This window comes from Schistocerca cancellata, chromosome 7 (genome assembly GCF_023864275.1).
Source record: "Schistocerca cancellata isolate TAMUIC-IGC-003103 chromosome 7, iqSchCanc2.1, whole genome shotgun sequence".
Classification (NCBI taxonomy): domain Eukaryota; kingdom Metazoa; phylum Arthropoda; class Insecta; order Orthoptera; family Acrididae; genus Schistocerca; species Schistocerca cancellata.
Window position 1 is genome coordinate 582,241,575 of NC_064632.1, and position 27,899 is coordinate 582,269,473.

The 27,899-nt window shown below is 46.1% G+C and overlaps 1 protein-coding gene across 1 annotated transcript in view; it reads right to left on the reverse strand.

The window, feature by feature from the left end:
- LOC126092912 (uncharacterized) overlaps positions 1–27,899 on the reverse strand; it is a 671,478-nt gene that overhangs the window by 144,793 nt on the left and 498,786 nt on the right. Inside the window, exon 14 of the mRNA XM_049908642.1 lies at positions 21,206–21,307. Coding sequence (XP_049764599.1) covers positions 21,206–21,307 — 102 coding nt within the window. The remainder of the gene's footprint in view (positions 1–21,205; positions 21,308–27,899) is intronic.

A 27,899-nucleotide genomic window follows, 5' to 3' on the forward strand; every position in this document is an offset into this window, starting at 1 on the left:
GCCTAGCCTCCTCTGCCTGTTTGCGGGGGAGGAAGGCAGGGTGGTAATGAGCGGAGCTCGAAACCTCGGCGAAAAAGCGGCCGAAGGCATTGGAGACAGCCTCAGGGGCCACAAGGACTTCATTCGCGACCTTCAAGCCAGAAACTGGGGAGTGGACCTTAGTGCCTGATAGCCGGCGCAGGCTACCCCAGACAACAGAAGAAGGGGTAAAACTGTTGAAGGTGCTTGTGAAAGCAGCCCAGCTGGCTTTCTTGCTTTCGTTAATAATACGACGACACTGAGCACGTAATCGTTTATAATTAATACAATTCGCCACTGTAGGGTGGCGTTTAAAGGTGCGTAAAGCACGTCGACGAGCACGTAAAGCGTCTCTACATGCTGCGGTCCACCAGGGGACCGGTACGCGACGTGGAGAAGAAGTAGGGTGAGGGATGGAATATTCAGCAGCAGCGAGAATGACTTCCGTGAGGTGTGCGACCTGACGATCGCAGCTTGTGAAGGTTTGATCCTGAAAGGTCGCCCTGGAAGAAAAGAGCCCCCAGTCTGCCTTGGAGATGGTCCAACTAGAGGAGCACGGAGAGGGAGTATGCTGCAGGAGATGGATAACACACGGGAAGTGGTCGCTCGAATATGTATCAGCAAGTGCATACCACTCAAACCGGCGTGCAAGTTGGGGAGTACATATAGAGAGGTCTAAATGGGAATAGGTATGAGATGTGTCCGAAAGAAAAGTAGGGGCGCCAGTATTAAGGCAGACAAGATTGAGCTGGTTGAAAAGGTCTGCTAACAAGGAGCCCCTCGGGCAGGAGGCTGGAGAACCCCAAAGGGGATGGTGGGCATTGAAGTCTCCAGTTAACAAAAACGGTGCAGGTAGCTGAGCAATAAGTTGCATCATGTCTGCCCTGGCAACGGCAGATGACGAGGGAGTGTAAACGGTACAAAAGGAAAACGTAAAAGTGGGGAGAGTAATGCGGATGGCGACTGCCTGCAGGCCGGTGTGCAATGTGATGGGATCGTAGTAAATATCATCCCGGACCAGCAACATAACCCCTCCATGAGCTGGGATTCCTACCATAGGGGGTAGGTCAAAACGCACAGAGGTGTAGTGTGCCAAGGCAATGTGATCGCATGGGCGTAGCTTCGTTTCCTGGAGGGCTACGACGAGCGGACGATGCAAGCGGAGCAGCAACTTCAAGTCCTCTCGGTTGGAGCGAATGCTGCGAATATTCCAGTGAATAAGTGCCATCGTAAGAAAAGGAAGATGAGAGAAGGGGTCACCTCGAAGGCCGCTTAGGGCCTGGCTTCGAGCGAGCACTGCCGCCGCTATCAGTAGGCGGACAGTCATCGTCCATGGGGTCTATAGGGTCATCGGCCATCTCGGGAGGATGGCCGGGAGGGGGAGCTTCCTCCGCCGGTGAACGGCCAGATGTACGGCTACCGGCGGTGCGGCCAGGCGAAACGGATGACGGCCTGGGGCGGCAACCGCTGGGTGGCGCAGGAGAAGAGATGCGCCGTGGCGGAGAAGGAGAACTGTGCTTCCTATGCGCCTTTTTGGAAGGACGTTTGGTGGAAGTACCGGTCGAAGGCTGGGAGGTCGAGGGACGGAGGAAGTCTGCACGGGATGGTTCCTTCTTGAAGGACCGTGCATCTGACTTCGGGGTCTTCGACTTAGCAGAAGCTGAGGAAGGGGCTGGTGTCTGTGGTGTGATGGGAGGAAGAGGAGACGTCGACCGCGCGATCTTAGCACTGGCCGAACGGACGACCGTGGTGCTGAAGGTCAGATCGCATGTCTGGGTTGCGACCTCCCGGGTAGTCCGAGGAGAGGCGAGGACAGTACTATATTTCCCCGCTGGGAGCAGCGTGGGCTTCCTACTAGCCAATAGCTTGCGAGCAGCCGAGGTGGACACTTTCTCTTTGACACGAATTTCTTGGATGCAACGTTCGTCCTTATAGACAGGACAGTCGCGGGAGGATGCGGCATGGTCACCCTGACAGTTCACACAATGAGGAGACGGAGGTGGACAGTCACCCTCATGGGCATCCCTGCCACAAGTGACACATTTAGCCGCATTGGAACAAGACTGTCGAGTGTGATTGAAACGCTGACACTGGTAGCAGCGCGTAGGTGTCGGGACATAGGGGCGAACAGAAATAACCTCGTAGCCCGCCTTGATGCGCGATGGCAGCTTAACACTATCGAAGGTCAAGAAGAGTGTCCGGGTCGGTACAAGGTCGTTGTTGACCTTTTTCATGACCCGATGGACAGCCGTCACGCCCTGCTCAGCGAGGAAAGATTGAAGCTCCTCGTCAGTCAATCCGTCGAGGGAGCTAGTATACACTACACCACGAGACGAATTCAAAGTACGGTGGGCCTCCACCCGGACAGGGAACGTGTACAGGAGGGTGGCCCGAAGCAGTTTTTGTGCCTGAAAGGCACTCTCAGTTTCTAGTAATAAGGTACCGTTACGCAACCTGGTACAAGATTTGACAGATCCGGCTATGGCATCAACGCCCTTCTGAATAACAAAAGGGTTGACAGAGGAAAAATCCTTTCCGTCCTCAGTGCGAGAAACTACGAGGAACTGTGGGGCAGGCGGTAGTACTTTTGTCACTGTTGGCTGGTCACGTTTCCGTTTTTGGGTCGAAGTCGAAAGCGATGGAGTAGAATCCATTGCGGAGGAATCCCCCATGATTGCCAGCGTCTCCGATGGCGCGCTCCTTCCTTGTGGGGACCCTCTCAGAGGGCACTCCCGCCTTAGGTGAATGTTTACACCTCAGGTCACACCTCCCGAGAAACAGACGGAGGGACCAATCGGCATGGTCAGAAGGTATCAGCTCAGGCAATCACCCCTCCCCGGGCCTGGCCTTTACCAGGGGGTACGCGCGTGCCTTACATGTCTACCCAGGGCGGGGACTTACGCGTTACCCCGTCACCGGCTACGCGTGCGAACGCGTGGGTCGGCCTTCAGACACGCACAGGGAGGAAGGAAGAAGAGGAAAAAGAAGAGAGAGAGGGAGAAAGAGGACAGACTGTCTCAAACGCCGAGGCGGAGACCAGAGAAGGCAAGGAGAAGAAGGCAATGAGAAGAAGGCAATGAGAAGAAGGCAATGAGAAGGCAAGGAGAAAAAGGCAATGAGAAGGCAAGGAGAAAAAGGCAATGAGAAGGCAAGGAGAAAAAGGCAATGAGAAGGCAAGGAGAAAAAGGCAATGAGAAGGCAAGGAGAAAAAGGCAATGAGAAGGCAAGGAGAAAAAGGCAATGAGAAGGCAAGGAAAAAAAGGCAATGAGAAGGCAAGGAGAAAAAGGCAATGAGAAGGCAAGGAGAAAAAGGCAATGAGAAGGCAAGGAGAAGTCAAGGGAAAGAGTAAGGAAGACAGAGGTGGAGAAGAGCAAAGAAAGGGACCAACAAAAGGAAGGAAGAAACGAGAAGTTTAAAACCAAAAAGACCACGATTATAGGTCGTGAAACCGTCCGTCTCCGGACGCAGGCGCTAACTACCCCCGTGAGGGGGATGGACTCCTTTTAGTCGCCTCTTACGACAGGCAGGAATACCTCGGGCCTATTCTAATCCCCGGACCCGCAGGGGGGACACCTATGGTTTTCGTTCTGTAGACACGATCAAATTAATATCCTTAGCTTTTTACACAGAACACACCTTTGCCTTCCATTCTCACATCGTCAATAATAACTTCTAATCTGTAATTCTTCCGTCTATTCTTTTTCTTCTACAGGTGGCATAGCTGTTCGTTGTAGAAATATTAGTTTTCTACTGGCAAATACAAAAGAGAGGACTACAGAACAAATGTGTTGAAATTTGGAAGGGAAGTTTTAAAATTTCCCTTGAGGCTAACTTACCATCGCACTTATAATTTGCCTAAATCGCTGCGTGTTTATTATGAATCACGGCGCTATTCGGTTATAGCCACAATCAGGTCAAAATTTAGGGAGTCCCGGGAGGAGTGGTCGATATTTAGGGATATGACGGGAAGAAGCATTCGAAGCAGAAAGTCTGGTAAACACGGGTTCTAAAGCCTTCAGAGCTATGAGCACTTTTTCATCTCCGCTACTGTGAACCACACTACTCCTACTGAAGAAGTGTTTATAGATTTAACGGTATGCATTCTGAGCCCACGTTAATTAGACGTTTTTGCTTGGAATAATCGTTCCTGTCATGTCCCTGAATACTAACCATTCCTCCTGGCATTCCCTGTAACTGTAAGTACAGGTACAATGCGTAACGTTGACCAAGTGTACTGTAAAGAAACTTCCTGGCAGATTAAAACTGTGTGCCCGACCGAGACTCGAGCTCGGGACCTTTGCGTTTCGCGGGCAAGTGCTCTACCATCTGAGCTACCGAAGCACGACTCACGCCCGGTACTCACAGCTTTACTTCTGCCAGTATCTCGTCTCCTACCTTCCAAACTTTACAGAAGCTCTCCTGGAAGTGTACTGTACTTTCCTAGATTTGTAATGAGTAAAAAAACATTGCTTTCTTTATTATCTTGGGTTTACACATATTTAGTGAAGGTTACCTTTCTGGACTCCAAATGTAAGCTGTACGACTTTCTCTACCATCATCCAGTTGCCACTTTCCCTGTGGACAACAGAATAGTTAGGGATCGGAGTGCTGAGGAGCCTCCATTATGAAGTACAGTGTAAGCAAAGGCACGAGAGATATTAGAGGAGAGAGAGAGAGAGAGAGAGAGAGAGAGAGAGAGAGAGAGAGAGAGAGAGAGAGAGATAGAGAGATGAGATATCTGTGATAGGTTCGCGGCTGCACCGCAGCCAGATGATGCCGCTGCCACGCGCTGAGTGAGACAGATGGCCCGTGTGACGTGGGGCGAGCTGACGGCGCGCGCAGACTTGGCTCGTCGGCTGGCTGCCTTTCCAGGCCACGTCGCAGGTCAGCGCTCCCGACCACACAGCAGCCCGCCTTCACCACCCGCACTTCAAAGGCGCCGACGCAGAGTCGGCTAGAATGTTTTGCTCGCTACACTAGCCGAAGTTTTCGTTCCGCGTTCTAATTCCTGCACCGTGGGACAGTTGATATAGGCTGCCTAGCACTAATAATGAGGCATTACTTCGATATGTACACTCGCTTTGGAAAGACTTTTTGCGTCGTGTCTGGCGCGGCTAGCGGTAATATGCGGCTCTCAAAGCTGCACGCCTGCGTATTTCCTGCAGTGCCGCGACGGATTGGTATGAGGCAGCGAACTACTAATGGAAAAGTATTTGCTAAGAAACCTGATGACTCTTGAGAAACTTTCTAGAAACCTGTCATCTGATCTGTAGTGTTATCACCGTTCTCTTTCGAAGTAAACACTGTAGTGTTTTGGTGCACTTGAAAGACAGACACAAAGCCTGCAGACCGCGATCTCGGCCACTCGCAGACGAATGTTTACTTTAACGTGAGCTACAGTAGCAGGCACAGCTTCGATGTTGGCGCCTAAAGCGGCTCTCTTCTGCTCCCCATAATGTCTGCTGCGTAACAGGAGCTCCATCGTCCTTCTCCTGATGTTTCTCTAGTTTATCTCCGACATGCCTGCTGGTTCTCATATACGCACGCTTGGGCTACCGAATTCCTATACCTCGACAATACAGCTCCTAGTTAAAGGCATAGTTAACTCAAAACGCACCTCTCTAGTAATAGGTTTCAATTGAATCTTTATCAGTGTATAAGAACTACCTATTAATGTTTCTTATTTCCTGGAAAGTACTGCTGGCTCGTTGCTTTCAGGCAGTTACAATTTTGGTACAACTTCTTGCTCATGGAAAGCGGGGAGCGAGGGGGATGGGGGGAGGGTAAGGGGCTCAAAAGGAGGTTAAATAATGTTTCTCTGAAGTCTGAGGCATATGATAGGGAATAGGGTAGACACATCACTGCACTGAATGGTTACTCTGCAACTATGAATGACAAGTTGAATAAGAGAATACCAGTGAAAGTAGCCGTAACATGGAACATCCCCACTCTCGCTCCAGGTAAACGGAAGAGCAATAATGGTTCTCTAGGCTGCCATATCATGGTCATGTATCGGACAAGACTGGAAGAAAAACTTCTGACACCTAATAATGTTTTGGCTTATTTTGTACGGGAAAGTTTAGGCTAATAAATCGTGAAATATATAAGGGTTCGCTTTCCAATTCTGGTGTATATCGTACTGACTATAATGCAGGACAGATGTGTAATAGCAGAGAGGTTGGTCCAACGGGACCATACTTTCATAATAGATTGGAAGAAAATAAAGGCTACGCTAATTCCACGTCAGCTTTGACCACGCATCTGATTGATGATCAGCTTGAGCTGCAACAAGTTAACGACAATTTATTAGTTTTGCACATTGTAGGTAAGGATCCATACTTAATCTACTTGAAGGGATAGAAACTCTAAGAGGTCTCCCCTTTCACCCCAGTGAAACTTAACGAACATACAGATTCATACAACGGGAACATTTTAGCTAATTACTGCATATTTCAGGTCACCGTATAAGTTAGGTCTTTTCAAAGTTTTGTGCGTGTTTGGAGCATTTCCTCTTACAACTATAATTTTAACTGGTAACATTTTGTTTCTATAAAACTGGTTAATGTGGCGGTTTCTGTTTTATATCTAGACGTACAGGTCTTCTTCCTCTCCGATGTTGAGTGTTCCATACTCATGTTTGGTTTTGCCGCTCGCGGTTTTAAACCTTCCACCTACCATAGCTGCGTGTAGACTCTGTGTTTCCGTCACGTGTGGTGCTTGCTCCCACTGGCCTCTCGCGTCAGCTGTTTACAGTTTTCCTTTTAGTATGGTCAGACGAGCGCGACGGTGGTTGCTGGCGAGATCCTATGTAAGCGTCTTACATGGTCCGATCTACATTTTGTGAGATTTGTTTTGTAGGTCACGTTCCAGCCTGACATCCCAGACGCACTATGGTCATCCATTTTCGATATCTTACATTAATGACCTCTCTAGTATATTGGAAGATTAGTATTAATATCTGCTGTGTATCTTTATCACCGAAAAGCAGCATGAAAACTGCACACAGTAACTTCTGTTTTTTTTCCCATGTTTCAGAGAAAGTAGCTCCGCTTTCGAAGTAACTCCCGTACAACGTATTATTGTAACACGTGCCATCTTCCTTTCCAGATACTTTGTACTTAACTAACACAATCATAAGTGACACCTGTCGAAAAAGCTACCTGCACAACGTGAGCTGAGAACTTCGCTTGCCGCGCCCGGGATGGCAGCATGAAATTTTAGGATTCCTCCACAGGAGCCGCCAAACAAGGGCCGACGAACGACGAATGCAGCACAACTGGAGCGAGTGTCAAGAGAGTAGCTCGCATTAGCGACGCTGTAGCGATCCAGTTACGTTTCCCTCGCACATCCATTACGCGCACACGTATGCATAACGCTTCATATCCGCGCGGTAATCGCGGGAGGCTACGGAAGAGAACAGAACAGGTTTCACCGGCTATCAGGGAAATGTTGGGCTGCGGAAACCACTTTCCTTTCGCCGCGGTGAAAGAGAAAATAATCGCCCCCAAATGACTACCCGCTGGCGCCAGCCGGCGGTTAATGTTCGGTATCCTACTCTATCCGCCTAGGGCGCTGTGCTGCGGTCAGCCGCATGACAAGCCCAATTTGGGAAGATCTGATAATTTCCCGCGTTTACAAAATTGTTTTTCCCTCTCTGAGACTTTCTCCAAATATGATGGATTACTACAGTTAGTAACCGAATTTCTCAACCAGACAGAAGACTTAAGACGCGTTAATCTTCTCGAGTGTACGTAAGCAATCAGCTCCAAATCAGTCACTGTAAGAAGACGGACAATTACGGTGTACCGTCTCGCAGACCAAGCCGTCATTAGAGAAGCACCAGAAGCTCGGATTGAAGAAGGAAACCAGTTGTGTCTTTTCCGAAATGGTTTAGGGAATCGTGGAAAACCTGAACGTCGATATCTAGACTGGGATTTGAACTGCCGTCTTTCTACATAAAGTCCTTTGTGTTACCATTGCGTCACTTCGCTCTGTCGCTGTTTTGCTCTGAAAACACACACACACACACACACACACACACACACACACACAGAAAGGCTCGCGCGTGCGTGCGTGCGCGCTGTCCATCGATGACACGTAGTACGTTTGAAAAAACACGTTGCACCGTTTGAGTCGCGCCTGTGAATGTGTGACGGACTAACCCGCAACGCACGCCTGTCAGCACCTTAGCGACTATGCGTCCGTGCAGGCGTAATGCGACAGCTACCCGAGTCTGAATTTTATGTACCAAAAACGTGAACAATTGGAACGGGAAACTTGCCGCTTACATTAATTATAATTTCGGGGAACAATACCGCAACTGGCTGCTACCAATCTTCGCCGAACAAGTGAATCTCCTCTCCAGAACACGCAGATATTAGTTGAGCTGCTAAGTTGTTAGATCGCTCATTGCGCACTTCAACAGTTTTTCTGAGTGATCTGCGTCCGCAGATCGTGATAGTATGGGGTTTGCAGGTCGCTTTTACACAAAAATTGATTCTTCACCCCAACTACTGTCTGTGATTATTGGGTCACCAATATTGCGCCAATTATTTCCCAAGCTCTCACTGCTTATTATAGAATCAACAATAACTGGATACAGCCTTTAGAAATTTTCACTGCCACCTCCCGAAGCTATACTAAATCGAACAGTAATGATGGCAAAAATAAAACGATTATCGAGGACACTGTAGCTTCTCTAAAAAAGAGCAACTTACCAAATGACTGTGCGAGCCTTTTTCTTGGACAAGTAGGAGAAAACTTGAGGTATCGCATATATATTCACACGAAATCGCAAATTAGTTGAAGCATCGTGTGGCATTTTCAGAATTCCGGCTACCACAATCTCCTGCAAACTCAGTGAATGCAACAAATAAAGGGTATATCACGCCAAGATTAGTCGAGTTGGTGTTAGTGGTAAAACAGGTAATATTCTTGACGTGATGCACCGCATGTACTGTATTCATATCGATTACTGGTTAAGATGGCAAAAATATTAGAAATTTTGCAAATGCTTGAATAATTTTACGATCCAGACTCTTAAGATAATTATCCGTTGTCTGAAACACACATGATGTCGACCTGAGCCGAAAAAATTGCAACTCTACAAAGAAAAGTTACGCGTTTTGCGACTGGTGTTAGGTCGGTACCTTAGTGTGTACTACAATAAACAGTTTCTAAATTTAACTGGAGGTTCACAAAAATCAGTGTAGATATCGCATTCCTGTAAGAAATCAGACTGATCTTTAACCAATCATTAATGCTTGTTATTGAGTGCATCACGGAAACTAGAATTGTCTAAGTCTGTAAACCGTGATTCTGTCAGCTGCATCGGTAGGGATTGTTGCCGTCTCGATGTTCCGATTCTCTGGGTGAAACAACATCAGTGTCCAGGAATGTTTCCTCATCGCTACTTTCAAGTCTAACTCGTTTAACAATCCTTCCAAATTCCGGTTTCCTTAAAGTAACACGATACGAACAATCCAATATTCAACACAAGGTTGTTGACTTTTTTCTGATTTTCTCGTATGATTTTATTGCAGATAATTGTTAATGGACTAAGCTCAGAGTGATGTGGGACAGGAATTATCCACTATGCAGCAATGCACTTCACTTCAGGGTTTAACGTCCCGCTATCGACGAGATAATAGAGAGAGAGAGAGAGAGAGAGAGAGAGAGAGAGAGAGAGAGAGAGAGAGAGAGTGTGTGTGTCTCTGATAGCTGGAAGGATGGGTAAGGAAATCACCAGAATGCTTGTGAAAAAGACAGGTTCCTACATTTACTTCAAGCACTTAAGGGAAGGCACGGAAGAAACACATCTGGATTTTAGGTGAGTCCAATGTGCTAAACACAACGCCATTTCGCTCTTCTTGGTTGAGTTCTTGATGAAAAGTACAGTCCACAGTGTACACGTGCTTATGATGCCTTTAAAATTTCATGCAGTTCTTCATCTCTTCTTATCACTGCTGCATTGTTTTCAACTACAACAACAAATTATTTTCTTTGGGGAAAGCAAGGATGGGAGCTTCGTATCTTAGAACCGTGTGATGTGGAGCGTTGCCAACTACAGCAGTGTGTCTGTATGGGATATTTGGAGGTATGTCTTAAATCGCTTTACGCAGCCTGTACCAGTCATCAGGTTCCTGTAAGCTACTTTTTGCAATGTCTTTCCTAACGCTACAAGAGCCCCCAGGAGGAGTAGTCAGTGACCACGTAATCTGGTGCCGACGCCACAGCGTGAACTAGAAACATTGGTCCGATTACCGCCTAACAGCGAGATTGGCTTGTATTTGCCACTAGAACTTCGCTATTGGTGATCTAGTGTTGCGCATGCGCACAGACGACTTCCTTCTCCGGCCCTGGAACAGCGGACATCTCGTGGCGCGACCACAGTGTTTATTCAAAGAAAAAATACAGCTGACACTCCGAAGTTCACGCAAGCAGCAGCTGCGCCACTAACGTACCGACATATACACCAACTTACCGTCGACTTATTTTACACAGCCCATAATTATGCAGCAAGAATTTGCAAACCCTGCTGATTCTACTGCAGAGCACTGACATGCAAATACCACCGTGAAAAGATCCGCCGAAGGATTGGCGGCAGGATGGTCATATTTAAGGAACAAATGAATAGTAAATGGGAAGCCAGACAAACTGCATTAAGGACAACTGCCCAAGGACTTTGCTTTTCTACAGCGGAATATGCACTCACAATACGGTGCAGATCCGAACATGCAAAAAAAAGTCAATGCAAATCTAAATGACACATGCAGGCTAACAACAGGTTGCATGAAACCCACAACACTCTGAGAACTCGGCTGCTTTATATAGCTTTCAGATTCTGAATGCAGAAGAATTGCACACGATTGTACAGAATAAATTATACTTTCGATCAGCGTCACTCCATACGCGGCGATTCGTCGCCTTACAGGAGATGTCCAGCGACAACGCGTGAAGTTGGAAGATTTAGAGAACACTGAATCGCATTAGAACAAAAACGCGACTGTAGGTAAATACAGGACGTAGAACATCTGCAATGTCCCAACTGCTCCACGAGATTTACCTTTGACGACCTATGGCTTGACAGGAAAGGAGGACTGGATTGGCCCGTTATTAAAAAATTCAAGATAAATTTTCCGGAGACGGAAAAGTAAAGAAAGCCTGCTGCAGAAACAAGTAACTGATTTAGCGAACAAGGTACAACTGTATCTCCTCTGCACGCCGAAGTAATTTGTGATAGTTGCCGGCTTTCAGCTCCTTAAGCGTTCGTAGGAGCCCTCTGACTCACGGAGCAAGTACGTCGAAGATAGGAGACAATGACGACATCGTGACACAGGTAAACGAACACAAAAATATTACAAACTACGTTTTAAACAATCGTTATTCTAGTAGTTGTGATCCTGATGAATTACTGTACCGACTTCATTTAAAAATTGTCACTGTCGATGTAATAATTGTCAGTACCTTTTTATGTTAGCAACTTCACACTCAAATCCCCGACTTTCGTGGCTACAATAATTATCTACTGCTATTTGACACTCCTCCCTCGCTTAGAGGTATAAGTCTTAAGGTTCTGTAAGTTGTGGGTTTTCTTTTCTAATCCGGCTGTCGAGTGGAATAAAGACGGGACTTTGCAAAATTTATGAGAGTTCTGCACTTCAGAATAAAACAAAAATGACAGCACTGAATGTGAACCATAACTCCAACGCCGCTATTATCACCGTTATCAACGTACGTAACCGTTCCACGGGAACACTGTCAGGTGCTGTCGTACGCCGCTTAGTAACACCGTGTCTCAGCGTTAAACTCCTGGCTTCACTTGAGACAGATTCTCTGCATAGATGTGGTTAGTGACGTACCTGCTCAAGTGTCACAACGGCGACATGATTCAACAGTTAATAAACACCTTTTAAACTGTTACTTTTGCCGAAGGGATAAGTTACCGCATAATTCGGAGATTAATAATAAAAAGGGAGTTCGTCACAAAGAATGCACGGGTTTTATTCCTGTGACTCGGTTCAGTAAGATACTGATTTAAGCGGGTTATGGGATTCTAGTGTAAGAAAAAAATCTACCAGAAAATTATGAAAAAAATTAAGCATGACATCATTAACTGTATTAAGCGACAGTATTAAACCTGAGAAACACGATTCGAGAATCCTTTTTCTGCACAAGTTTCAATTAAATAATTGTAACTGACTATCAATGAAAGATCGGACTATCTCTCCAAGAAAAGAAAGAGGAGAGGAAACTTAAGTCCTACACTCATATCTGTTTCACTAAGAATATGTATAACGATACTGAGGCTACAACTGTTTTTAAGTTCCGCTTTTTTTTCATGTCAAACACTTTTGACCAAATGCCAAACCAAATGTACGAGAATGCAAGAGCTTTTTGTCTAATGCACTTGATCGTATGCTTAGTACAGATATTTGAATATAGAAAGTGATGGATTTTTGAGAACTGTATCACATGATTCAGATGATCCGATATGTAAACGATGTAGAAATATTAGCACCAATGAAGACGGACACACGGAGTCCGAAATATAGCATTCAATTTAAAGCAAGTGCTCGAGTGCGGAATATTAAATACGCGTATGTTTTCAGACTTCAGTCCTAACCACGATTCTGTCGTCCGACATGTGCGGATCTTGCTCCTAGCTCCAACAAAGCCCCTTGAGTAGGAGGTTACTGTTTAACGTCCCGTCGACAACGAGGTCATTAGGGACGGAGCACAAGATCGGATTAGGGAAGGATGGGGAAGGAAATCGGCCGTGCCCTTTCTAAGGAACCATCCCGGCATTTGCCTGAGGCGATTTAGGGAAATCACGGAAAACCTAAATCAGAATGGCCGGACGTGGGATTGAACCGTCGTCCTCCCGAATGCGAGTCCAGTGTGCTAACCACTGCGCCACCTCACTCGGTAAAGCCCCATGAATTTAGCGCTCGAGCGATAATGTGTAAGACGATTCCAGAACGATTTCAATATCTGTAAATTCATGCCAAAGCCCTTCGTTGCCGTTATTGGGCACATACCGATCAAGCCGCTACTTTCTCTGCCCGGGGACTGTGTCTTTGTGTTGTCCTCCTCATTTCATCATCATCATCATCATCATCCGTGACAGTGACAAGATTGGACTGTGTAATACTTGGACTGCGCAAAAGTTGGGACTTTGTACGGACGCTAATTACCGCGCAGTTGAGCGCCCCACAAACCGATCATAATCATCATCAAACCGCTACCACATATGAGAGTAACCTCAATTAACCACGAGTGTACTGAGGAGACACTTTCTATTTCGTTTCTGGCCATGGTGTTCCATTTTCCGTGGTATCGTAAATCACTAATAGCGAATGCCTTTACGCTTCCTAAAGTAAGCCGTTTCCTTCTTCCTCTACCCCACACTTGTGAAACTGACCCAGTGCTCTTGTTCAATTTCTTCGATACGATGATCAACACTACAACATGTCATTCATGTAACATTACTCAAGACCAGACCCGTGCGGTCATTCCTGCAATCCTTAGTGTGTCATACCCTGCTCTGAAAGTCCACAAGACTACTACTCGTAGGCGGCTGTTGTGACGTACGATTAAGAACCTTCAAGTTCTCTTTTTTGCCGCATCCCGGGTTAGGAAGTTAACCGGTGAGAATGGCCGGACTGCAGGCAGTCGGTGCACACACTGCCACCGAGCGCGGAAGCGGCGCGGGCGCCCGCGTTCCACATAAGGCGGCGGCATTCCCGCACGGCTGCGACCGCGGCCTCGGATCTGGCACGCACTGGCGCGTCCTGCTCCGCACGCAACACGCCGCCACACGCACTGCGGGGACCGGCGTACAGCCGCTGCCACTGTCCACTCCCCGTGACCCCTTACTTTCTACCTGCTTAGCCTCAACCTCTAGGCTGCACCCCACCTAACAGCAGCCGGAGCGCGTGAATACCGTCCCACGCGTACCCTGCTGATAACGCCGCAACCCAAACGGCTGCGTCTGGAACGGGGCCGTGGACAGCTGACGAACGGCGTCGCACTGTGTTCAGCGGTGAATCGCGGTTCTGCACTACCCCCGGATGAACACCGCCTGCGATTATGGCGGCGAGCTCGGCAGAGGTTCCCATTCTTCCAACATTTTGGGGAGGCACAGCGTTGTCACTCCTGGCGCTATGGTGTGTGGAGCCACTGTGTTACTTCGGGTCACGGGTGGCAGTGATCGGGGGAGCTCTGACGGCACAAAGGCATCAAAGGCACGTCACGGACATCTTGCGTCCTCACGTGTTACCTCTCACGCGACAGTATCGTGGTGCGATTTTCCAACAGGATAACGGTCGTCCGCACACGGCACGTGTGTCTATGAACTGTCTGAGTGATGTTAAGGTAATTCCTTGGCCAGCAAGAACTTTAGATCTGTCCCCGATAGAAGATGGGTGGCATGTCCCCGATAGGAGATTAGTTGGACAAACTCTGTCGTCAATTCAGTTCCAGATGCATTGCCCACGAAATCAAGGACCAGTTGCGACAGTTACGGATCAACTTGCCGCAGAGGAGGCTAGTCTAAAACGGCTTTATGATAAGCTTACCAACCAGATCACTGCATGCATGCTGGCCACAAAAGGGAGGGGGGGGGGGGAGGAAGGTGCAACATCATACCAATAAATTGGTGCTTCACTTTGTCAGGCAGTGGACGTTGAGTAATTCCGTAGCACATTAATGTCAGTCGACGTTTGAATCGGAACATCGTCACAGTGAGACCTACGATAGTCATGAAGTTCCGGGAATCGTATCGGAAAAATAAAGCTACGTAATCGTATTTGTTTGTTGGCTGGAAGGTGCACGCCTGCGGCCCTAATAAGCACTGAAATCCGCTCGGCACATAAGTGCAGCACGCCGCTAGGGTAGTCGAAGCAAACTGCCGCTGCCCATCTGCACCTTATGAGCGGGTCGCAGCGTTTTCCCTTGTCTCACCCCATCGGCATGATACGGTGTTGTGGAGAGCCGATTTCAATGCGTACAGGAACTGCATACATATGCGTGTGCTAACAAAATGAAAATTACTTATGTTTATCTTCTGAAGGCGACAATTGAAAATCTTACACTGAATAAATTTCGCGTCTTCCAGAATGTGCTTCATTAAAAGTTACACACGGCTGTATCTCTACCGACGACGAAATATTAATCGCCCGTTTACGAGAATCTGACTGTGAAACGTATAGCTACATGGCATAAGATGCGTTACCAGCCTCCATTTACCAGGTCCGTGATGGAAAAGTATTGCACCTACCACGCAACATTGTGAATGAAATTTTTGGACGTTTGTCGCATCATAGTTTCATTAACTACTTTTTTTGACTAATATTCAACTGTAAGCGTCGCAGATATACTTATTCTTTGCCCAACGTGCAGAAAGTAGCCCACATTCGGAAAGCTTCCAATGACATTCATTAGCGACACCCTACTATCTAATAATGCTGCATAATAACTTGGAAAAATGATCCTGTAAATACACAGTAACAGCCAATTCCACATTCTACTGTCAACTTGTTATCATGAATTTATTTGGTTATGCTACAAGTCGCCTGTGACAAAACTTAATTCATGTTGCTGAAAAGTGTATATATTACCTGCTTGGATGCAACTAATGCCACAGCAAGTTACACGATGACTAGTTCCCGACCATTAATAGAAAAAGAAGACATTTGTGTGCAGATTAATCCGACAATTATAATGTGGACTTAGACGTTATTAAGTGATTTGAGTACTGAAACACAGCAACCGCAGCATGGGTGAAACAAATACAGCGAATGTGATCTTATACCGGGTGTGTCTGCTATAGCTCTTCAGGTGCATTTTCTCTATCGTTTTATCAAGTATTTGCCATTTCGTTCTCGCACTGTGAGGCTGCAGTCAGCTCAAACAAATTCTGCTGATTACTTCTCTCATGTGGTGCCTCGACGGAAAGTGTCGGTTTGTTTCCTGCTACAAACTAATCGTTTCTGAATCGGAGTTCTACGTTATCATTCCACAGAGAGGTTTCAAATTAATGGAGTGCGATATTCGCTTTATCGATATGTATTAATAGGGACGCTCAAAACACTGAAGAATAACCTCGTCTTCCTGCAGCAACTGAGGAGCTTTGATGCTTGGCGGGTTATTACTCGTATCTTACTGCTACTGTTAATACATATCGATATATCAGTACAGTAATTTGGAACCGCTCTGTGGGATGAGCACGTCAAATTCCGAATTAAACATCTTTTCTTCGGAACGTGAAATAATCCGACGCTTTCCGTCGACGCTGGGAGTCGCGTGAAAGACGTGACGTGCAGTATCTGTTCGGGCTGGCTCCTGTTACATTTTGCGGAAGCGTCAGAGAAAATGCTGCTGACGACTCTTAGAAGGGACACCATGTGTATGGCTTTTATCGAGGCTCGTTACGGGACTGACGATCGATAACTGATGGAAGTGAATGTCGTTGACAAATGTAAGCATTCGATACCTAACATGTTGTCCTCCAGAAAAATGAACGAAAACGCAAGTCCAATATGAATACATTAAAGGCGTGTGTGCCTATCAAAAAGGACATACCTGAACTGATACATGGGCTGTCCAAAACAAAATTTGATGTGGTGGTATTTACATGTTTTTGGATGGGGTCCGCCTTTAGCAAAAAACAATTCTGTTTTTTTTTTGTTTTTTTTTTAGTTCAAACATGTTTCACTGCAGTTGCAGTATCATCAGTGGGCTTTTATTTTATGCCTTTTTACCATATGGTGTGGTTTTCCTGAGGTATATTTTTATAGTGCCCATTTCTTTTGACATTTTCTCATATTTTCTTTTTTCCTCACCTTCTTCAGTGTGATTTCTGTATATTGAACTGCCACTGTTTCACTGTTTACCAGCTGTGCTATTTGTCAAATTCTTGAAGATGTAGGGTTAATTTCAGAATTAAGAAGAAACAGTGAGAGTCGAATTTTATTCGCTCTCATTAATACCAGCAGCCAATGGCTCACGAATGAATACTTTCAAGAATGATCGTTATCAAAGGAGAAGGCGGCAGTAGCTGTCGGGAGACGCAGCAGAAGCAGAGGAGAGACGGAGGGAGCAGTGTGCCCTGGGAACGCGCCGCAGTAGTAGTAGTAGGCCACACCGAGGGTCCCGCGGCGTCGCCCGTGGGAAGGCGGTGTCCGCCCACGCCGGGAATCGAGGCCAGAGGCTCCGGGCTGTGGCTGGGGCTGGCGCTGGGGCACCGTTACGGCCGCCGCGTCTGCCGGCCGCGCTCGTTCGCTGGCTGCCGCCACCTGACTCCACGCCTCTCCTCTGCGGCCGGGCTGCACCACACACAGTGCACGCGCCGCTTCTGACAGTGTGCCGGTCCGGCTACCAGCATTACACGGACACAGTTACCGTACTCCATCCGAATACTGACACAGCGACGAACAAGCACGCACTGAACTTTCGACAGGTGACGAAAGAAAGACTACGAGTTTGCCGCCCTTTTGACTACCAACTCACTAGATGCGAACCACACGGTCACGTTCGGGGCCAGGACAGGGAAAGAAACCTACCGTGTCGTCCTCAAACGAACGTTCGCGTCTTCTCGTCTTACAGATAGAAGCGCATTTTTCCACCTCCGACGGCTCGCGAAATGGAAACCACAGCGAAAATAACAAATGTTTTATTCGCAGCTACTTCTCTACACCGAAACATTTGCCGTATCGTGGTACCAACCTTCCAATGCCGTCATAGAAGGCAGCCGCCATAGAAGGCAGCCGCCTCCAATTTCTGCAAATTCCCTACGCTGGTCTGCACTTCGTTGTCTGTGACAAAATGCTGTCCTCATGGCCAGCGGCTGATGTGAACAGAGAGGTGAAAATAAGAGGGAGCCCAGTGTGGGCTTTACGGTGGGTCACCGAACACTTCGCATCGGGAAAGCCGCAGCAGTATCGTCGTTCCACCTGCAGCATGCGGTCGAGGATTGTCATGAAGACGGAAGTGAGTGACAGTTACGTTACGTGGCCTGCATGAATCAGGAGAAGGCTCTCAGCAGCACTTGACACTTGGTGGGAGCACTATTGTTCTAGCCATCTTTACCTGTTCACTGTGCGCTCGGAACTGAGAAGTACGGCGCGGGGCGATAGACAGGCGTACAAGACACACTGCCCAATACATCGGCGCCGAGCTTCACTGCAGTTTTAATTCGCTGACCGATCTGAGATTGTCCCAAACAGGCCTCGTATTTCGGAAACCTGAATTGGACGGCTCGGCGGACATATCAACGACAGTTCTCACGGACGGGGGTGGGTACTCTACCGTGAGGTCCTTCGATTTCCTCCATACTTGTACGATTTCAAAGTCAGTGCTCAGACCACTTTCCTAAAGCATTTCTCAGTAACACTCGAGAAAAAAATATCGGCTGCGAAAATTATCTAACGAGGCTAAATATGAAACATTCCAAATATTTTAATAGAGCCGCTTGTATCTGATTAACTACCGAGTCGCTAATTCCATTCTTGCCAGTAGCAACTTTTAATTTTTAATAAGTAACATTTTATTAGTGATTACTGAATGCATGAAAGCTCATGTTTTTTATCTGGTTTTGTTTACTTTTCAACCACAGGTGTTGGTTTTGCTGTTATGGTTGAGTATACGTACTCGTGTAAGTTTGAGAATTCGTAAATACGACTTCGCGTCCTATTAATATCTGATGATGGATGAAATAGGCAACACTTCTTAATTGTTTGTATGAAATACGAGCTACCCTGAATTCTTCAGTCTATTTGGACTTCAAGGTAAAGTGAGAGGCTTGTCTTCCCATCGTATTCGTATGTCTTTGTACTTAGACATGGTAGCAATTTTTATCGCTGACGTGCCGTTTCCCGACGTTATGACAAAAAATACCCATAACTACGCGTTTTGTGTGTGTGTGTGTGTGTGTGTGTGTGTGTGTGTGTGTGTGTGTGTCGGTGCCTTTAAACAGCGTATTTTTCATGTTCGCCTTTTGTAATACAAAAATCGCAACTTACGGCACTTCATCTTTGCAAGCTGTGTTCCTATACGTCATCTGCTCGGTTCAACCTACGAAGCTCTAAGTAACGTCGCACAGTATTCACAAACATTTCATAGCACATTCGCGACATCCGACACAATTTAATGCCTTGTTCGAGCATGGGGATGTGTCGCAACGCGAAATTCTCCGCTGTGATGCCGAAGGCCCGTCCCCGATCTCCGTCAACATCAGCTGTCACGTCCCTCATGGTGACAGCTTTGACGTGTCTGCCTGCAGTCCCGATAGCGAACGCAGCCCAGGCAACAGCTCGTAGCATGCGATGCAGATGGCTCTGCGTCAGTCGTTAAAACACAGTTCCAGAGATCTAGTCGTCAATTCAGCTTCGTGTACACACACACACACACACACACACACACACACACACACACACACACACACACACGAAAATCCTTATGAAACATCGAAACATACTGTAGCTATGTGCGCTGCAATTAATACCCAACTCTTTCGGTGTTGGTGTAACCCGACAGTTTCCGCTGTAGGTGCAGTAAATTTCCCATCTCGAGTGTGTATTGACGCGGAACTCTCAGCTAGCCCTAGGTCAACAGGCGGGCAGGTCGATCGTCCGAGTCGTCTCTAACGGCAACGAGACAAACAAACCAACCGAGGCGAACCGAAGGTGACCGCAGTGTGGACACACTGCTCGCAGGCACCCCGTGTCTGGGAGCAAGCCGTCAACCCCACGCCACCACGGATGCTACCGAGTCGAAACTGAAGCAACAGTAGCCGATTATCCTCCGTCGCCTCTTGTCATTATTCCAAACAAATAATTACTTGTTAATGTCGATACCGGCTACCTTTGACTATACGTGTCTTTTAGAGGATTTGGACTTCGAACAACTACCTGAACATGGCTGTCGATAGGAAATAATTGCGTCAACAACGGAAAGGAAGTTCTAATTTATCAAAACATATTGATTATGATCCTTCGCACATTGTAAATATTGTTTTATGCCACGAACGTTACTAATAGTCCTGAATGTATGTTTCACAATGTATCTTGTGCCACTCAACCATGAAATGAACTGATACTGCAGTATATCGGTTTGCATTGGCAATGAAGACTAAAAGGATGTGTGCGACGATTAATGCCTCGCATCGTAGAGCGGACTACGGAGTTCCAACAAGTTTGGTTTTCGCTGCGGGTCGCTGCCTGACAGCGCACTTTGCAGAGTCAGTAACAACGCTCCACACTGAAGTTAACGTCTAATGGGGGAGCTCTGACAGTGCTGAGGCAAGTAACAAACTCTCGTGCAAGTGAAAAAGATGGAAGTCACATGCGAACTATATAAGTCCGATGGTACGTGTTCGCATTTACTCTGGGACGGCGTCACACGAAGAAAAGGCACAGCAATAAAACAAGGTTCATAGCATTGAAACTAAAGAACAGGCACAAACAACACCCTTACTGATGGATGTCGTTATATGGAAAGTAGTGATCTAAGTATCTAGATACGGTATTTCAGAAGCGAACACAAAACCGGAAATTGATTGCAATACTAGAGAAGTCAGAGAATGTGAATATTGTCCACCCATTACGCAGTACATACCTGTAATTATTTTAAGGAGGCTATATGTTACAGATTTTAAATATTTTTTGAAAAATCACGATTAGGCACAGTAGCTGTGTGTCACTTTATTGAAAGCTCAACCTATCCGACGACATACTTTCGGGCATGACGAAACGACAATTGCACTGCTTATGTCCTGGTTATCGTCGGTCTGACGAAACTGGTAGCTTTAATGAAAGAACATAGAGACATTGCATCAAATCATGATTCTTGAAAAGGGGCCCTAACATGACTGATGCTACCGAGTCGTGAGAGTTCCTCCAATTCTTTCGCCGACTCCAATACGGCGCGCAGTACCGTATTTCTCATCTTTCCTCTCACATTCATCACAACATGCTAAAGCGCAATGAAGTGCTACACTTTGACGTTCTGATGACTCTGAAATCTTAAGCATGTTTAAGAATCATGTTCCAAATCGAACTCTACACCACGGCAAAGCAAGTGTGCTTGTGTTACACGTCATTATTCTGCGGAACAATAGCGCGGGCTACCAAGCAAACAGAAGAAGTGTGTTACAGCAGCGCCGGCAGAGCCGGTGGTGGTACTCACCCCTGAGAGGCTGCGGCTTGGCGGGGGTGGTGACCGGCGCCGAGCGCCGCGACGCCGGCTTGCGCGCCACGGGCGTCTTCATGTCCGGCACCCCGTTCTTCTCTGCACAGACAAACAGGGCGGGCGTCAGATGGCTGTTCTGAACGCTCTCACTGCGTCAAAACGCGACGTGTGAGGCGTACACGAAGGAAGAAATAAATAAATACAGTACACGTAGGACGAGTCGACTATCTGCGGGAAAGTACACTGACACTATCTGCGATGAAGGAGAAAAGGGGAAAGGGAAGTGTTAGTGGGTAACATATGGAGCTGAAATCATTAGGATACCAAGAGTTTAATTGCAGAGGATTGGAAAAAATGGTAGGGAGCAAGATATTACAAGGCGATGAGGTTGGTCTCAAACATCGACATATAGACAGACAGACAGATAGATAGATAGATAGATAGAGAGAGAGAGAGAGAGAGAGAGAGAGAGAGAGAGAGACTGCAAAGAAAGAAATGTTTACAACTGTACTATTTTGATTCCATAGTAGCCATAATTTTAGGAGAAACCTTCTGATACGATTTTCTGGGACAATAATGACGTATTTATTTTATTTATTATAATATCCACCTCACAAAGCTACATTTGATGTTAGTTATTAATCGCTATCGATTTCGAGGCGCTCAAGAACGTTGATAGCGATGCACAGGTGTCGCCGTCCAATAACTGTAGAAGGATCTCTCATGACTTAGAATCTCTTTTTGGTGTGGTGAGTGGCATTTTGCTCTACATTTACAAAAATTTGTGCTAATGTAGACGAGTAGAAAAAACAGACTTATAACGTTCGGGCAAGTATTGCTGATGTGCTGGTTCGACACAGTCACGTCGAATAAATACGCGTAAAGCGACAAAGCGAAATTAAATACATCGAGCATGTAAGGCCAGCTCTACAGAAGCTGAAGGGTCAACTCTTGTTTTACTGGGATAATTACAGAAAGAAATTCACCGATAAAGGGAAGCGCGTACGTACGTTTCTAAACCGGTAACCCGGAACAACTTCAAGGTTCCCTCACACCTTCCGCAGGCAAAAAAATTTGACTTTCAATATTTCGTGTAATTATTGGTCCAATTAAAGAGGAGGAGGAGGAGGGCGAGGACATTAGTGTTTAACGTCCCGCCGACAACTACGTCATTAGAGACGACGAACAAGCTCGGTTTAGGGAAGGATAGGGAAGTTAATCGGCCTGCCCTTTCAAAGGAACCACCCCGGCGTTTGTCTGAAGCGATTTGGAAAAACCACAGGAAACCTAAATCAGGATATCCGGACGCGGGTTTGAACCGTCGTCCTCCCGAATGCCAGTGCAGTGTGCTAATCACTGCGCCACTCGGTTTGGCCGAATTAAAAAGTCTCAGATGCTTTCATAATGTAGCTATTAAGAAGTATAATCTCGTGTTAGAGAGTTTCACACTGTGCGACACGTATTACAGTAAGAAACTGTGTGTGTGTGTGTGTGTGTGTGTGTGTGTGTGTGTGTGTGTGTGTGTGTGTGTGTGTGTTTTTGTGTGTGTGTGTGTGTGCGTAAGCTGCGTTAACTGATGGCGCGCAAATATCCGAACTATATTCATCCAGCGTTTGAGAATGAGAGCGCTTAGAGACTTCTAACAATAAATAAATAAATATATCCATAATTTCGAACCCTTTTCTAAAAGTTTTCTAGCTTACATTATTTAAGACAAATACGGGGATCGTATTTAAACATATTATCTCACATAAATGAAGGAGACGTTTATACATGATATTTAGATTCTTTAAAGAATTGGGGGTGTCCTGGTAGAACAGTAGTGCGACCCATTATTTAGTGCCGCTCGTATGTTTGATTCCCACCAGGTCGGATTGAAGGTAGACATGGAAGCAATTCAGAGTCATACTGCTAGATTTGTTCGATCAACACTGGAGTATTGTGGAGTCTAAACTGTCTCAGTAGTGTTTCATGTAAAGGAAGAAGAGAAACGGCTTTTGCGTCTGACTACAGTACAATTCTATTGCTGACAGCCCACGTTTCGCATTAGGGACCTCGAAGGCACGATTAGATAAGCTGGAGGATCGTACTTGCTTGCAGTGGTACGAAGTACTCTCCGTCATTCACCACATGCTGGCTTGCGCAGTGTGTACGTCGTTTAGATCGACATACTGTGCAAACACAAAGTACATTATTTTATAATCATTGACTGTACGGCTCGACCTTAACTTGCAACATCGAACAATTGTTAGGTCACTGATCGTGTTGCATTATTAAATTTCGCACAGAGGTACTTAACGAATGGCATGCTTGAAGTGTGTCGTAATTTTTGGTAATATATTTTTGTCTGCAGCAACAAAATGTTTTTAAAACTGTAGCTTTTACGCAGTCCGTATGTATTGCATTCTGAAAGCTTTTTAAGACGATTCTCGTGGTGGAAGTCAAGTTCGCAGCAACCTTGTTCAGTGATCTTGTGTGCTTCCTTTATGTCCGAACAGAACAAACAGCTAACCGGGTTGCCCACCGTCGCGTGATGGACTCAGTTCGGTGCGCGTCTAGCGGATGGCTACCTTGAGGCAGTCAGAGCTCTGGGAGCCAGTGATGCGTTCCGCCAGCTGGCTGTTGCTGCCGCTGCTGCACCTGTTGGCGACGGCAGCTGCTGCTGCTGCTGTCCTCTGTCTGACACACACGGCACAGCCAGCACCTGGCGGGCACCAATTATCATACCTGCCCCAACAACAGCTGCGCCTTTGGGCCCCGCCACCAATGGAAGAAACAGCTTGCTCATCTTGTAGCACTCAAGTAATGTAGTGGTCGTTTCACACATGCTGTTAATGTACACACGCAGCAATGTTGGAAGTGGTCGCCGTGACCTATGTCACAAATGCAAGATGCTCTGTCGACGTCTGATTTTAATGGTCAAGGTCCGAGCTGCGGGAGATATTTGTAGCCCTGAATTTAAACTCTTGTCCTAACCTAGCCACAACCTCGTGACGTGAAATGTAACCGAGAAAACGGTGGTCAACAATCTGCGGCACAACTGAAATCCTAATCGTTTTGTTCACAGCGATCAGAAAGCTAACCTCTACGACCAAACTCGAGGGAAAAAAAAGAGATTCAGTTTCAGAGCTAGAAGCAAACTGTAACTCTCGCTGTCACTGGTTACCTGAAACGATCCTCACACTAGTAGACGCGTTTCCAAGCGATCAGCAGTCCTAGTTGGCATTTGGTTGCAGCTTATAGGCAACACAGGCAGATTTCAAACGAAAAAAGAATGGCAGGAAGAAAAATAAGAGCAAATAAAATTAAGATGATGAAATTGACGTGGCAAAGAACTAGAAATAAAAAAATTACATTTAAACTAATTGCCTGAATAAAGGCAATAATCAAACTCTTCTGATTAGATTTAGAAATATTTTCGCTGTCCTCATGTTTGCTGACCTCTACACTTCGACTCAACACTACCGTAAATAATTCTGTTAATGAGTAAGGTGTACCAGTCGCAACGCTGAAATTAGAACCTTCAAAAATTACGCTTCGTGCAATGTCGTATAAAGCTTCTCTAATGTTAAGCGATCTTCAAAATGGCTCCCGTAGACTTAACATCTGAGGTCATCAGTCCCCTAGCTTTAGAACTACTTCAACCTAACCAACCTAAGGATATCACACATCCATGCCCGAGACAGGATTCGAACCTGCGACCGTAGCGGCAGCGCGGTTCCGGACTGAAGAGCCTAGAACCGCTCGGCCATAGAGGCCGGCTAGGCGATCTTCTCTGCGACTACAATCAATGTATATGTGATGCTGAATAGCATCTTGTGCGGAAGAATCCCGTAGCGTTTGGTTAGTGCTGTGTATGGGAACGTATGTATGTCCTTAGCATCGCGCGCTTGCGGTTTTGTGTTTGTTTGTCTGTGTTTCGAAATACGAGTGTCAGAGGCATATCCATGAATCGGGACCGATAAACACAAAGAATGAATAGCGGACAAGGAATTGGAGCCGAACTTCTTGTGGACTATAGCTAAATTTTACAAGATTACAGTATCTTACCCACACCATATAGAAGTAGGTGGAAGTATACAGTACTAAGTCACACTAATATACAGCAACTTTTTCTTATCGCAGTGCTGAACATACTGCTCTCCTACTGAGGAACAATAGCAGTGAATACCCCGCGTGACCCATCTTTACAAATAAGGCAATAACTTCAACCCGTGTCTACATCGCCTTAAATACTCCGCAAGGGACTGTAGGCGGGGGGTACATCATTCCAATGTTCTCGATTTTCTTTCCTATTTAACTCGTGTACTGAGCGAGGGAAAAATGACTGCCCGTATGCCTGTAATATTTCTCATCTTTCTGTCGTGGCCCCTACGTGAGAAGTATGTTGGCGGTAGCATAATGGTCACACAGTCATCTTCGGATACACGTATCTGTATTTCCACAAGGTTTCGAGAGGATTGTGTCGCCTTTCTTCCACTGTTTCCCGTTTAAGCACGACGAGCATTTATGTTACACTGCCATCCGGGTTATACCGGCATACTAGCTCGCGTCTCAATTCTTTCGAGGTCTGGTGTCGTGCCTACTTGATAAGCAGTCAAAAAATGCAGCAATATTCTAGAATTGACACCATTGGCATCTTATACGAAATTTTGTTTACAGATGTAGCTAATTTTCTCAGAACCCTTCTAGAAAATCGAAGATACATTCATCCGCCTCCCCAAATACCGATTTTAGGATGGTCGTCCCATTTAACAAGGCTGGCTCAGAATAATCTCCAGTAGTCCTACCAGATAGGATACGCCCTCTCTATGTTACACGCATTATCTCAACATTTACCTACATTTAAAGAGCTCTGCATTTTCATTAATCAAACTTACGGAACAATATTTGTAACATCGGTCTGTTGCAGGGTCTGACTTCTAATTTCAAATTCCAACATTATGACGTTCTACATCTACATCTATACTCCGCGAGCCACCTTACGGTGTGTGGCGGAGGGTACTTATTGTACCACTATCTGATCCCCCCTTCCCTGTTCCATTCACGAATTGTGCGTGGGAAGAACGACTGCTTGTAAGTCTCCGTATTTGCTCTAATTTCTCGGATCTTTTCGTTGTGATCATTACGCGAGATATATGTGGGCGGTAGTAATATGTTGCCCATCTCTTCCCGGAATGTGCTCTCTCGTAATTTCGATAATAAACCTCTCCGTATTGCGTAACGCCTTTCTTGAAGTGTCCGCCACTGGAGCTTGTTCAGCATCTCCGTAACGCTCTCGCGCTGACTAAATGTCCCCATGACGAATCGCGCTGCTTTTCGCTGGATCATGTCTATCTCTTCTATTAATCCAACCTGGTAAGGGTCCCATACTGATGAGCAATACTCAAGAATCGGACGAACAAGCGTTTTGTAAGCTACTTCTTTCGTCGATGAGTCACATTTTCTTAGAATTCTTCCTATGAATCTCAACCTGGCGCCTGCTTTTCCCACTATTTGTTTTATGTGATCATTCCACTTCAGATCGCTCCGGATAGTAACTCCTAAGTATTTTACGGTCGTTACCGCTTCCAATGATTTACCACCTATGGCATAATCGTACTGGAATGGATTTCTGCCCCTATGTATGCGCATTATATTACATTTATCTAAGTTTAGGGAAAGCTGCCAGCTGTCGCACCATGCATTAATCCTCTGCAGGTCTTCCTGGAGTACGTACGAGTCTTCTGATGTTGCTACTTTCTTGTAGACAACCGTGTCATCTGCAAATAGCCTCACGGAGCTACCGATGTTGTCAACTAAGTCATTTATGTATATTGTAAACAATAAAGGTCCTATCACGCTTCCTTGCGGTACTCCCGAAATTACCTCTACATCTGCAGATTTTGAACCGTTAAGAATGACATGTTGTGTTCTTTCTTCTAGGAAATCCTGAATCCAATCACAAACCTGGTCCGATATTCCGTAAGCTCGTATTTTTTTCACTAAACGTAAGTGCGGAACCGTATCAAATGCCTTCCTGAAGTCCAGGAATACGGCATCAATCTGCTCGCCAGTGTCTACGGCACTGTGAATTTCTTGGGCAAATAGGGCGAGCTGAGTTTCACAAGTAAAATAAATAAATAAGAGTCCTCTTAAAGACTAAGATGATTCACAAAAACCACGTCCGTGTAGCATAAGTTTTTTCATATACATTTTCTAGGTGAAAAGTATATGCTGCCTTTCCAAATGGCTTTCGACACAAAACTGATTATGAACTTTTGTGAAATAGAACCGATAACGTTCTACACGACTGTACGTTCTACAGGAACAAAAGTGCCATCACATGTTCACCAAGAAAGCGTAATATCGAGCGCTTATGGTCTCAGTGCTTCTAAACGAGCCACCAGGTTCTTAGTTGAACGATCGAAAGGAATTGCAGAAAGACTAACGAAATTTCAAGGGGGTCTAATGAGCGGTAACTCAGTGTATGTGGATATAGGCATTATAATATCCATAAAAAAGAGAAGGAATACGATAATATCCGATTCCGAGGTCACAGGTCAAGTTATGGAGCAGATCGCATCGTTCAAATATTTTGAGGTGATTCTAAGAAGCGATCTAATATGCGACGAACGCTTTACGCCAGTGGCTGGGAAGGCGGATGGAAGACATTTTGTTACAATTTGTTGTTATGAGTTAATAGAATGTG